Below are 14,237 nucleotides of genomic sequence, written 5' to 3'. Positions count from 1 at the left end.
GAGTTGTAAAAACGTAAAAATGGTTAAAGTGGGACGATTTCTGATTCTAAAAATTAATCTTATAATTACGTAAAAATAATCATTATTAATTTTATAAGTCCTTATAAATCACATAACACTTAAAAAAATTCCCAGAAAAATACCAAAATTATCTATATTTTATTATGGATAATTAAAAATTAAAATATCCTAATTTTATCAGACATAACACCCAAATATTAATATCAATCATCAAATAATTCGCCAAAATTCACATAATAACGACATAATAATTATTTATTAATAAAAATAATTACACGATATTTCCCGGATGTTACATCCTTCCCCCCTTAAAAGGATTATGTCCTCAGAATCATGCTAAGGAACATACAATGATACTTTTCGAGTATCTTACTCAAAAAATTTCAGAACTCGTCACTTTAATCATTATTCAACGGTCCCCTACCGACATCAAATCTATCAGTTGCTCATGCCACCCAACTCAATATTCACTTCATACATTTGGAGCTAAATTACTCTCCCTGGTTGTACACATATAAATGTCTTATGAACTCACTATACCTGTAACAATGTGGCGCCCCAAAATCCGGGTTCAGGAATCTCGGAGGCCACGCCATCTAAACTACTACAAACCACATACCTCACACTACAATATATAAATACTCACACTTTACGACCCCACACTTATCACATACACACACTTACAGGTTATTGTCTTGGAAACGAACCATTCATAGCTAGAGTAATTCAACCATAAAGTGATAATTATTACAACCCGAAAGTGATTAAGTCTTACCGGGGAGTAACCTTTAAGTAAGGCTAGTTCGTCGGTCAAATATACGTTTCTTGTTTATTACCTTACATAAGTCATACTTATAAATAAGCCGAACTAAAAACAACTGAAAACCAATCCAGCTTTTTCGGACTACCTGTGGTACAACACCAAATAATCTTTGGAACAGCTGGCCATTTCCTACCCATTTCCTGGCTGTGGTTCTCATGGTAGGCATCTTAATTCACTGTTGTGTTGTGTCAATTTAAGAAAACAAGTGTGAGCTATAATGCCCAGCATAATAATGTACCGTATGAAAATGACTGTATGATAACTTACGTAAAACATAATAAATGATAATTATGTTTTATTCAAATTTAGTTTTTCCTTGGTGACACACACCTTCTTATAAAAACAATTTTTTAGTGGATTTTATTATCCTTCGTATACCTTAATAGTAAACCCAACACCTAGGCTTGGGTTACGGTATTGCATCACAATTCCAATTGGAAGAATAGGACATTCGTTGGAGCCACCGCATACGATGATCAGTCATACTATGATAAAAGTAACCTTTTCTACATGTAGATGGACGATTCCCTTTTATTATCGGTTATCACCCTGGCCGCATTCGGGCCTTTTCTGTGTCCGTCCCTCTCAGGTACACACTTCGCGTCTATCCCTCTCAAGACACGGTTTTGAGCCCATCCCTCTCAGGTACGCATACTCCATATGTTCATCAATAAATCAAATGCTTTCTCATGTGGTAGTAAATTGGTAGTCTCCCTAGTCCACGAAGTACTAGAGTCTACCCATCCTTATCCTTGTAAGAATCCCATCATATTTATGGAACTTATATTATTCCCCAAGCATATTACTTGTTGATAGGTACGCTTGGATATGTACGTATATATATGTAATTCCGAGAATTTTCGGAGGAAGTACTAAGGATGCGAGTTGAACGTTGTCAACATATTTGTTATATAAGGGGGAGTTTCTTTTGAAACTATATTCAAAATATTTAAAATAAGTCGAGATAATGTTCTCCAACAATCTGAAATTATTCGAATGATTTTCCAAAAATCAGAAAGTATATTAAATCAGGATCCATGGTTTTTAAATCATAATAAACCCTTTAATAAAGAACAAAATGATACTCGATAAATAATTAACCTCGAATGAGTTTATTCTTTAAAAGAATATTTAAAATACTATTCCTCAACTAGTTTATGTCTACGAAATCAATAATTTTAAATGTTTAATCGGGTTTGAAATAAATAATCGTTGGAGTATACTTCTCCTATAATAAAGGAATAGGTATATAATATTTATTGTTCGAATAATAAAATATAGTTGAGGGAATATGATCGTTGGGAAATCGTTTTAATAAAAGTTCGAGGTATTTTAATGTTTCGTATGTGGACGTTGAGTCCCTTTAAAATGCACTATTATGGACTTGTAATTGTCTTATAATTATACATCACACTTAAAGCGGAAATAAATATTTTACGATACATATACTTATCGTACAACATTGCTATATTATGCAAAAGTTCAATAGCTATGTATCATGGCAAACATGGTATTTATGCAATGATAATAAAACAATTCTTTCACAACACAACAGTAAGTAGAGTTGGGTTCGTAAACTTGCCTGGGTATCTCGAGATGGAGGATGCTCTAGGTTCCGCTCGGAAATCTATAATCATAACATAATTCACGTCGTTAGGTCCCGTTCTAATTTACGGCTACCCGCACTCATGCGCTAATTATTATGCATCCTCTCAACTTATTTTATCCTTATTATTCCTTTAAGTCCTTATTCGAATCATGGTCGCTTCATTTTTCAAAAAATCTTAAGTTCATTTTCATTTTCACCGTCGGCTCCGTTTATGGATTCTATAGTTTCTAATCGCGCAGTCTCGGCTCTGATATTTTTATAAAACTGAAAAATCATTATTTTTACTTGAAATTTTTATGACAGTTTGGAAACTCAATATTCTACTCTCTGTAAAACTTTCATGATTTATAAACACTTTTAAGTCGATCTTTTATATTTTCAAAGTTTGTGATTTGTAGCAGTTTTTGTCACATAAATCACTTTTAGTAAAATGGTCATAACTTTTGATCCGTAAATCGGAATCAAGCGATTCAAGTGCCTAAAAGATCCTTATAACATTTTCTATAATAATCAAGGGTTATTTTTCAAGGAACTATAGTTTACATCTTCAGGACTTTCTGCAGAAACTTAAAGTTATATTTTGTTCATTTTAACGAGATTACGTTTACGATAGGAGTTTCGTTTACGCCCTAAATCTTTATATTACCACCAACAATCATCATATCATCATCAAAACACTAACTCCTCTCAAGAACATCATGTTCTTGAGGCAACAACAATCAACCTTAAATCTACTTAAGTAAACATCAAGATCTTAACAATATCACCACTAAAACTAGGTTTATAACTACATACTAAAAGGATCTTGAAATTGAATCTTAAATAAAGTTGGGTCAAAGATTTTTACCTTTATTGAAAGCTTGAGATGTGTTCTTGATGATGGTGAAGTTTTGGGAGTGCTTGGTATGATTTTTGGAACCTAAAACCACCATTGAAAACAAAGAAGAGTTACTATTCATACTATTCATTCTCAACTTTCTTGATTTTATTTCACCCATCAAACCTTGATAAAAAGAGATCAAATAATTATCTTCCTTATTTTGGTTGTTAGGAAGCCTGAGAATTAATGGGAGGATTTATGCATGGCTAGAACTTGGAGATTTGATTTTGAATTCCTTATTTTTTGGAAATAGCCGAATGGCTTGATGAAGAAGTGGGGAGAGAGTTTTATGCTTGCTTCCTTGGTTGCTTCTTGGAAAGTATGTTGGTGATATCTTATATTGATTTGATATTCTCTAGTTTAGTATCCTAGGTTTATTCTTGTTGCCAAATCCATGGAAAAATCTACTAGCTTGTGGTAGATTACAAGCTAAGCCACTTGCTTAGCTTTCTTAGCTTACTATTCCATTAGCCTTGGTTGATCATCCTATATCTAGCTCACTATATGGTAAAGTAACCATGGTTAATTTCTTACCATGGTTAGTTAGTGCATTACGTTTATTTAATCGTTTACGCGTTCGCTCGGTCGCTTAAACATTTTCGTAATACTTACTCGTAAATGGTTCGCGATGTAATTCCTTTCGCATTTATTCTTTATGTTTTGAATTATCATACATGGATATAAATCTGTAGGGTTTTAATCTTGTAATTATATTGGGATACCCGTAATCCTCGATGAGTCGTAAATATGGTCATTTTTCAAAGTTCGTTTTCTTCGAAAACTAATAGCGTTTACATACACTCATTTGGTACGTATAATCATAATATCAACTCCGAAACTCATTTTCTCATGCACTACATAGTGTGAGCTCAAAAGTTTTTCCCGTCCGTCAGGGTTACTATTCATTAAACGTTTACAAGGTCTCAAAAATTCAAGTTATTACAGCAGCTCAGCCATCTACAGTCAATTCTCCCATTCTACAGGCTGAGATACCAACAACTCCTATTCTGGAGATAAATTCTGATGATCAGAATTTAGATGAAGTTGTTCCAGAATCTCCAACAGCAACACACACACTAGTACTGTCAGAAGATAATGAGTCTTCTTCAAGTTCTGAAGACAGTGTTTCAGTACATACTCCAGCTCCTATTCTTGGAAAGGAGGCATTGATCCAAAAATTTATTGAACAGGATGCACCTATTCCTTGGAAAGATACTCACAGAGGTGTGGAGTAGTCCAAGAAGTGGAATGAAACTGATTTCATTCCAAGCTCCAAAGTACTGACAGACCATATAGGAAAAGCTGATGAGTTGCTCATAAATTCTGATTTCAAGACATAACACAAAGTCACAGCTCTGTCTACCAAAAATCTTCAAGGACTACACTCCCAAACTCATGCTAAGGTTGATAAACTTCTTGAGTCAGCTGAAAAGCTAGATATGACTCTCAAGTTAGACAAGTCAAGACTTATCAGACCTATACATGAGAAGGTTGAAGCAATTGAAAAAGCTCAAGAGAAGCAACATGCCTAAATTTTTTGAGTTTCTACTGAATCAAGCCTCTCAAAAAGCTCAATTGGATGAAATCCAATCTTCAGTTGAACTTCTTCTCTCTCTCCTACTACCTGATGATGCCAAAAAGGGGGAGAAGATAGTTTAGTCCAAATGCTCTAATACTCAGATACTGAAGAAAAGAGATAATAATGATGATGACCAGGGAAACTCTGATAAGAGTTGAGGTCAAGGTCAAGGGCAGAGCAGCAAGTTTTCTTCAAGGAAACTAAATACTGATGCAAGCAAATCTTCTACTCAAAAGAAGACAAGTTCTGAAGCTGCTCAAACTCAAAATCTGATAGCAAGTACTGATAAACAAAATCTGATATTAAGTTCTGATGAGCAAAGTCTGATGTTCTGATACAAGGTGGAAGTCAAGACTCTCAGAAGTTTTTACAAACTCTGAAGCTAAAGGGGAAGCAGACTACAGTCTACTATAAGGATCCTAAGATTTAGACACTTGATGAAGAGATTGCTAGAAGATTATTTCTAAAGCATAATCCTAGAATGGATTTAGAAAATCTCAAGGAGGAAGAAGCTATATTTAAATCTGAAAAGATAAATTTAAAGCCAAAAGCTTCTGTTACAAAGAAACCTCCAAGGCCTAAGGAAAAAGGCATTGTGATCAAGGAGAAGTCAAATACTGAGGCATCAAAGCCCAAGACTAGATCACAGACTGAGATTGATCCCAAAGACAAAGGGAAGGGAAAAGTTAATGAACCAACCAAGCCACTAGAGATGAAAATTCCTCAAATCCTGATGAAACTAGTGTGCAAAATGGTTCAAGTTACTGATGATACTCTTGCTGAAGATAAAACTGTCCAAACTCTGAAAAGAAGGAAGATTTCTGAAGAATCAAAGACAACCTCTGATAGTGCTCAAGTTGTTCAGAGTGAATAACTGCAAGTTACAACAGATGCAGCAAGTTCTGATAAAGTTATCAAGACATCAACCTCTGACAGAGCTCAAGTTGATTTAGACAAGATGAAAGTAGCTGATAAAAAGAAACTTCTATGGAAAAATTTTAAACCATCAGATCCAAAGAAAAGCCAATTGCTGTCTGATTTCATGACTATTGGGTTGAATTCTAGAGAACCAAGAAATAGGGCTGGACTAGGTTCTGATGAAGCTAAAATCAAGACAGGAGTTGAAGTTTCTACTAGAGATCCATTTTTGCTAACTGACAAACCTCTTGAAGATGTTACACAGAAATACCTTGATAAGGTTATCTCTGTTCAAGTGGTACTGGATGCTCATGACAAGCACAATGTCAAGGAAAATCTAATTTTATTTCTTGAAGATGGAAGGACATATCAAATGTCAGAATCAGATGTGCTAAACAAATCACTGAAAGAACTTCAATACTTTCATTATCTTTTAAAGATAAAGTCTAATATTACCAGTTGCTGGTCAAATTTCATATTGAAGACCATAAGAGATAAAGCAAGAATTTCTGGTTCAAGGGTTACAGAATTCATTCCTAATATTGTTGATGATGATGGAAATGAAATTCCAATGAAGAAGGATTCTGCTAAACTTGATGTGATACTGAAAAAGAAATGTCTATGCTACAATGAAGATTCTTCTCATCCAAGGATAATAAGACTGGATGATGGTTTAGAAAGAAACCATATTTCTGCTTTAAGGACTGCAATCTACCAGATTGGAAGTCAGAATGAAGAGATAAAGCAAGTCAAGACTACAATAGCTCAAGTTCTGTGGAATAAAGAAGAAAAGCTGATATCAAACTTTGTCAAGAATCATTTTGGATTCAGATTGACTCAGTGAGATTAGTAAAAGCTACAAGGACTGTAAGTTGTAATTAGTTATCTAGTTAAACTCTTATTTGTATTTGTACTTAAATGTTTTTGACATCATCAAATCTATTAACTTGTATATTTTGCATAATTTACAAGTTGAAGGAGATTGTTAGATATATTTGAGATATCATGTCTAATATGATTTATGTTTAGTTTTCAGAACTTAATAACAGGACATATCAGGACATACTGAAATCAGGACTTACTGGAAGTCAGAACTTAATATCAGAACTTAAGTGCGGGAAGACTTTCAAATAAGGATTGCGGCTGATTTACAGGGGAAGATCGAGACTAAAACAAAAGAAGATATGCATGGAAAGAGTTAGAAGATTAGAAGACTTGTAGAAGATATCTGATTGATATATTTTAGGAGACAAATTGTATTCCATATCAATTAGAATATATCTTGTAACTGTGTACTATATAAACACAGATTAGGATTTACACTATATGTGTTATCATTATCGAGAAGATTATACATTGTAACCTAGTAGCTCTTAGTGATATTTGTTCATCACCGAGAGAGAACAACAGTTCATATTGTAATAGAGTTTATTGAATATACTTGATCTTTGTTACATACTTGTGTTAAATCGATTTGATTGTATAAACACTGTATTCAACCCCCTTTTACAGTGTTGTGTGACCTAACAGTACTATAGACAAGACTTTCTTCTACAAAAAATGGCGAAGATCTGATCCTAGTTCAGATCTATGTGGATGATATCATCTTTGGTTCTACTAATGAAAAGCTTTGCCAAAATTTCTAAGTTTATGTAAAGTGTATATGAAATGAGTATGATGGGGGAATTAAGTTACTTTCTTGGACTACAAGTCAGTCAAAGAAGTGATGGAATCTTCATCAGCCAAACTAAGTATGTCAAGGACTTATTGAAAAAGTTTGGTATGGTTGATTGTTCACCTACTTCTACTCCTATGTCTACAGCAACAAAGTTGGGTGAAGATAGAAAAGGCAAGAGTGTAGATATATCAAGCTATAGAGGAATGATTGGATCATTGCTTTACTTAACTGCAAGTAGACTAGACATCATGTTTGCGACATGTCTATGAGCAAGATTTCAAGCCAATCCAAAAGAATCGCATTTGATGGCTGTAAAGAGGATTTTCAGTTATTTGAAGGGGACTCCAAACTTGGGATTGTGGTATCCTAAGGTAACTGGTTTTGAAGCTGTTGGCTACACAGATGCAGATTTTGCTGGATGCAGGGTTGACAGAAAGAGTACTAGTGGAAGCTGTAAATTTCTTGGTCAAAGACTTGTATCCTAGTATAGCAAGAAACAACAATTTATATCAACTTCTACAGCAGAGGCTGAATACATATCTGCAGGAAGTTGTTGTGCTCAAGTGCTTTGGATTAGAAATCAGCTAATGGATTATGGCTTAGTGTTACACAAAATTCACTACGTCATAAGTGCTCAAATGCTATGCTCTTCTGTTGTTGCCTTATGTCAAAAAAGCGTTGCATTTCAAAAAATGCAACACCAGGGGGCGTTACATATGCGGCCGTTGCATTAGAGGCCTAATGCAATGCTTTTTGGGGGTCTACAGCAATACCAATAAGCATTGCCTAATAGATGTAATGCAACACTATATACATCAAATGCAACACCAAAAAGCGTTGGCTCTGACATAAGCTGGATGTAAGGGTCCATGTGTGGGGCCCACATGAAGGCCACGCCAGCATGTGACACGTGGATGCCACATCAGCAGCAGGTCCCACACAAGCACCACATCAGCAGTGAGCCCCACTAAAAATGCCACATTAATAATAGAGCCCACATGCCACGTCAGCAGCGGTCCACATGCCACGTCATTGGTATGTAATGTAACGGTTTTTATCAACTTTTAGGAGAGTAAAACATATTTAAAAGCAACGCTTATATAGCTAATACAACACCACAATATATGGTAAAAACATTACTATTACTTTATAATGCAACACCTAAATATCAAATGCAACGCTTTAATTAAAATTTTTGCAAGATAATAATTCATAATTACAGAAGCCCGTAAAAATTATCCTAATAACCATTCAACAATTTCTACTAGCCATCTAAAACATCATCCAACAACCCCATTACAAGTTCCATCCACAAAATACATCCAACAACCCCAACATCATACTAACTACTAAATTCATTACAAGTTCTTCGATGTGCCAAAAAGATACTATTACAATTGCAGCTAGAGCTATTATAATTGGTGGGGCATCAAATGCACTTAATGTAAGAAACTGTTCTGCTCGTGCACGAATTGGTGAATCCTGCAAATCAGAAGTAAGATAAAGGTTTCAATAAAACATAGTAGAAAAAATGTAAGAACTTCTTACTAGAGAATACCGGCACTGAAGTAATCATAGGAGCTCCATTATGAGTACCAGAATTCATCGGAGCTTGAAAGAGCAAATCCACCATTCCCTTTCCTCTGGTAATGTCTTGTTGATCATCGGATATATCAAACGCGAGACCTTTCCATCTATCCATGCTGCTCTGCTTTTCTTCATCAACTTCTGCCACAATCTTGAAATTGCTATAATAATTATTGATGCAAGAATTATTAAATCTCGCTTCTCTCAAGCTTTTTCCAGTGAAAGTTGAACGAAGAACAGAGGTTCCAATATTAGAGCTATTCTGCAACACATAATTTCCCTTGTACATGCCCAATGAGCCACATAATTTAATACAAATTACCGACTCCATGATCTCTATTCGATAACTACAGAAAGTACACGAAAAACTAATCCAAGTAAGTTACACTACATCAATCTTAAGATTGCAGGACACAGAAAATAGGAGAGACGAACGGAGAACAGTAAATTTAGAAAACAGACAATGGAGTCTGGATTATTTATTGAACTAATACTAGTTTATTTATTAAATCACATATACTAGTCTGGATTATTTAGAAAACATACAATGTATAAATAAACTAATACTAGTTTATTTATTATATTTTTCTCTCAATATAATATTTCCTTGTACTAATGGAGTCTGGAGAAAAAGGGTATGCATTCTTGAACTGCTTTAGCCAACTAATTTACATGTACCTCGGAGTTTTGGCTAAGTGACCAAACTGTAGGATATGCTGAAACTAAAGCTGCTTCAGATAATCAGACTGCTTGATGGCACTCTGCATTATTTTCAGATCTCCATATTTTGGTTCGTTTGGTAATTCTAATACATGATCCATCATAAATAATATCGACACTATTTTATGTGCAAAAAACTTTACATTTGTAAGATTCCTACGAAGTAAATGAACAAAGTTGAAACACAATAAGAAACAAGTAATGTATCTATGTTTCACATCTTTTATGCATACCGTATTCATCAAAAGGAGCATCATAGTCATAGTTAGTGGCAATGAACCAACCCGAAGATTTCCGGCCAAAATTAGTTCCTCCATGATACTAAGGTACAAATTGACGTATAAGAGAAATGGATCAGCTCAACTCAAATAAGGTCATTTATTAAACCTAGCAGTTACTTTTTTAATAATTTGAAAACTGTCGCCCGTAGAACTGCAAAAGCCAAGTCTTCGGCTGGTCTATAAGGCACGGGACCACCACATTCTCTGTACCTATATATATAAACATCGGGTTATACATATTTTTTTATAAATTTACGACTCTGACTAATAGCTAATGGAGTGGGAGTATGATTAGTTGAGGGGCGTGGCAACAGTAATCTAATGTAAACACATCCATGCTTTATGCAGATTCACTGTAAATAATATGTTGATGTGATGAAGATTATATATGTGTAGCTTACCAGCTGGTCCAGACTTCAGTCCACATCTTTGGTTTATACGACTTCTTCTGAAAGAAACCGTCACAGTAGAAACCATTGCAAGTATCTATTTGTGATTACATTAAATTGATGTATATTAATTAATTAAATATACATAACCAAAATTAAATTAAATCGATGTCTTTCTATGCATAACCAAAATTAAAAATTGGAAAAATATACTATCAAACTCCAACAATTGAAAACACATCTAACCACTAATTCATTCAGCCAAAACATCCTTCATCGTCAATTTTGTAAATAAACCAAATAGCTACAAGCATTTGCAAAACCACTTACACCAATCTGCCACTCCTGCATAATATATTAGACAGGGTTGTGCAGCATTTATTGGATTTATTTGTCCTGATCCGTACGCAAACAAGTGTTCCTAGCTGCACTTAAAGTTGAGGCTGCAGAGGAAGACAGTAAAGTTGACGCATCAATGAAATTCTAGTTTGTTTCAATGGGATTATGTTTTAAATTCATAGAGCTAAACTCATGCATATCTTTGTTTAAGGAAGAGGTCAAAGTTTCTAAAAATATTGTTACATTCTTACCATGGCATCAATATATAACTAAAGAACGAGGAGTATCCCTTGAAGGAGAACGATAATGTGTCATATCAATCTAACGTATTATATTATTATCATGCATTCATATCTATATTATAAAGATTACTCAATAACTAGTACATATGTATAGAATTGTTTTTTTTATTGTCTGCACTAGTGACCAGGCTGAATATTACAATATTACATTCATTACGTAACATACAAGATATTTGCAGTAGACTGAACAAAGAATTTAAGATACCTAAGTCAAGATATTCATCTTTTCTTGATTCTTCTGTCTTGACTTTTCTACCAGCAACGATCTTTGAATTGCAGTTAATGCCTTGGTGTAGCTTTGCAAGGAGACCAAAGTGCAAAACTACAAACAACTATCCAAGATTAATATCAATATAACAGCTATCTCTTTGTTTGTTTAGAGCAAAGGTCCACTATTTCACCAGTAAAAAAATCACAGAATAAGAACTAGAATCTAAACGGTGCAAACACATTACCTTTGCCCAGTCAACCTGGTAGGGGTCTCTGCAATTTTAATTTACAATGATAAATTAACCAGTGTCGGTGGCTGTACTTAGTCGTAGATATTCATCTTTTCTTGAGTCCTAAAAACAAGTTCCTTCCCATCATTCAACATGAGAATGAATCATTTAAAACACTGATGATCTGCACATTTTTAACAAAGTATAAACAGAACTAGCATTAATTTACAAAAGTCATCGTCAAATTAGGATGGTCAAGTTGACCATCATCAGAGTATTGCAAGTTCAGATCATGTTCAACTCAATTAGGTGGAGGTATATATTCATCCTAAAATCAGACCTTCTACCTAATTTCAGTCTTATCTTGCCTGCCATGTATGTCAAACTTATTTTCATATACACAATTAGAGGGATGCCAACTAATTTATCTAGTCATAGTGAGTTCAAATGTTCAATTATGTATTAGTAACGATAATGAAATCAACCTGCAAATCTGATTTTGTAAAATGTCATATTAGCCACATGATTCAGAATCTCAGTACAATACGAAATCTGAAAGCACTAAAAATAGCTATTAGTAACCCTGTACTAGCAAATAGAAACAATTAGTAAGTACTTGAGAATATGTTTATACATTCATTGTCTTCAGCTACTCTGAAAGATTTCATAGCTATTGTAAACTATGTTTTTATCAACTCGGTTAATCTGTAAAATTTACAACTTATAATGTCTACTAAGCAGGAGCATAACACTGCCCAGCATCAAAGTCAAGATAATGCGAATAAGGTACCTTGCCAACAAGCCATCATTTGACAACTCATATAGCTCAAAAGAACCTATATAGATATACACCTATTTCTTCATTGTAAAATTTTTGAGCACAACACTAAAGTCTGCCGTAGACACATATCTGTTCACTTAATAGGAGTATCATATTTAGTAAAAAATACAACACACATATAAGTTTAGGAAAGAAAAGTTAAAATAAATTTAAAAAGAAAACATATGCACTTCAACAAGGAAATATCATCCTACTGAGATAAATTTAAAAAGAAAACAAATGCACTTCAAAAATCCAACATACAATCATAGAACATGCTCAAATATTATGAACAAAATCCAACAATATAAGAAACAAATATGAGAAATTAAAAAACAATATAATTATAGACCCTCAGCTCTGAATATAGGAAACAAATCCTTGCTTAAAGCTTCAATGGCCATAACTGTATGTAAGAAAGGTCCTGTACAGAACAAATTCAAATAAATTAGTAACTTAAAAACATCAAAGTAAATGAAAACACCATACAGTGCTCCAATTAGGGTTTCGATTTCAAAGACCTCTAATTTCAAAAATTAGGATTTCAATTTAAAAAGCCCAAATTAAAATTATGCAGAGAAGACCTTAATTCAAGGTTATATAATAAATTTACTTACTAATTCGAGTTTCTAAAAAGCCAAAAGACCCTAATTCGAGCTAATCCTCTTACCAACAGAGCAAAAATATAGCGGAGGTGTGATGGGAAGAGTGGAGGTGAGCAGGGAGTCGAGATGTAGAGGTTAACCGAGAGAGAGAGAGAGAGTTTTGTTGAGAGGGCTGAAAGAAATAGTTGAGAGAGAGAATTGTTTTTGTTTAGTGTGTCTAAAAGATAGATCGAAATAAAGGGGGGAAACGTAAAATTTACAAAGGGGGGAGAAATTTTAGGAATAAGTGGGGAAGAATTTGACAAGCGGGAAAATAATATTTTTGATTAAAAATATTGTTTTTTTAGATTTTTTTTAATTTTCAAAATTTATAATTTTACAAAAATTAAAATACGATTTAAATTTATATAAAATGTATGTCTAAATATGTTTAATTGAATAAAATACTATATTTTATATTTTAAATAAATTACTAAAAATTTAAAGTTATTGTATTTATTTTGATAAAATATCTATTTTTATAATCTCAAAAATAATTTAAAATAATGAAACGCTTAAACGAAAAACCTATATTTCGATTAAAAAATATTTTTTTTAGATTTTTTTAATTTTCAAAATTTATAATTTTATAAAAATTCAAAATATGATTTAAACTTATATAAAATGTATGTCTAAATATGTTAAATTAAATAAAATATTAAATTTTATATTTTAAGGAAATAAATAACTAAAATGTTAAAGTTATTATATTTGCTTTGATAATATATCTATTTTTATAATCTCAAAAATAACTTAATATAATGCAACGCTTAAACGTGGTGTTGCACATCACAACACTAACAATTTTACCAAAACAGTACATTTATGTTTAATGCAATACTTTTTGACTAGTGTTGGAAAAGATTCAGCAAAACCATACCTAACAGAACGCTTTCCTTGCTACACTAAAAAAAACATAGCATTTGAGCACTTATGGCGTAGTGATTCCTATCATGTGTGACAATACTAGTGCTATATCTACAGTGGTTAATCCAGTTAATCATTCTAGAACAAAGCACATTGATGTAAGGCACCATTTTATTAGAGAACATGCTACAAATGGTACCATTGAGCTCATTTTCGTTCCAACAGAAAAACAATTAGCTGGCATTTTTACTAAACCTTTGGATGAAGCAACTTTCACTAGACTTGTAGGTGAAATTGGATGTTTAATTCTTCATCATAAGGCAAGAACTCAGCTAATGTT

The 14,237-nt window shown here is 33.3% G+C and overlaps 1 protein-coding gene across 10 annotated transcripts; it reads right to left on the bottom strand.

Moving 5' to 3' along the window:
- Window positions 1-8,670: 8,670 nt before the first annotated feature.
- On the bottom strand, window positions 8,671-13,234 carry LOC141708273 (ribulose bisphosphate carboxylase/oxygenase activase, chloroplastic-like). Of its 10 annotated transcripts, none has more exons than XM_074511799.1 (9): window positions 13,004-13,234; window positions 11,582-12,810; window positions 11,332-11,448; window positions 10,816-10,928; window positions 10,498-10,582; window positions 10,214-10,306; window positions 10,049-10,136; window positions 9,067-9,357; window positions 8,671-8,990 (listed from the first exon to the last, which is right to left on the bottom strand). In XM_074511799.1, exons 5-9 carry the CDS (start codon window positions 10,521-10,523, stop codon window positions 8,805-8,807), a joined length of 684 nt encoding a protein of 227 aa, XP_074367900.1. In that variant the 5' UTR covers window positions 10,524-10,582; window positions 10,816-10,928; window positions 11,332-11,448; window positions 11,582-12,810; window positions 13,004-13,234; the 3' UTR covers window positions 8,671-8,804. The 10 variants fall into 10 exon arrangements, 9 of the variants coding, with proteins under 9 accessions (XP_074367900.1, XP_074367899.1, XP_074367902.1 ...); XM_074511798.1 differs by having other exon boundaries at window positions 10,498-10,928; window positions 11,582-11,750; window positions 12,739-12,810; XM_074511801.1 differs by having other exon boundaries at window positions 10,498-10,928; window positions 11,582-11,750; window positions 12,739-12,810; window positions 13,057-13,234.
- Window positions 13,235-14,237: the final 1,003 nt, after the last annotated feature.

This window comes from Apium graveolens, chromosome 2 (assembly GCF_009905375.1).
Source record: "Apium graveolens cultivar Ventura chromosome 2, ASM990537v1, whole genome shotgun sequence".
Classification (NCBI taxonomy): Eukaryota; Viridiplantae; Streptophyta; class Magnoliopsida; order Apiales; family Apiaceae; genus Apium; species Apium graveolens.
This window is presented reverse-complemented; position numbering and strand designations above follow the sequence as displayed.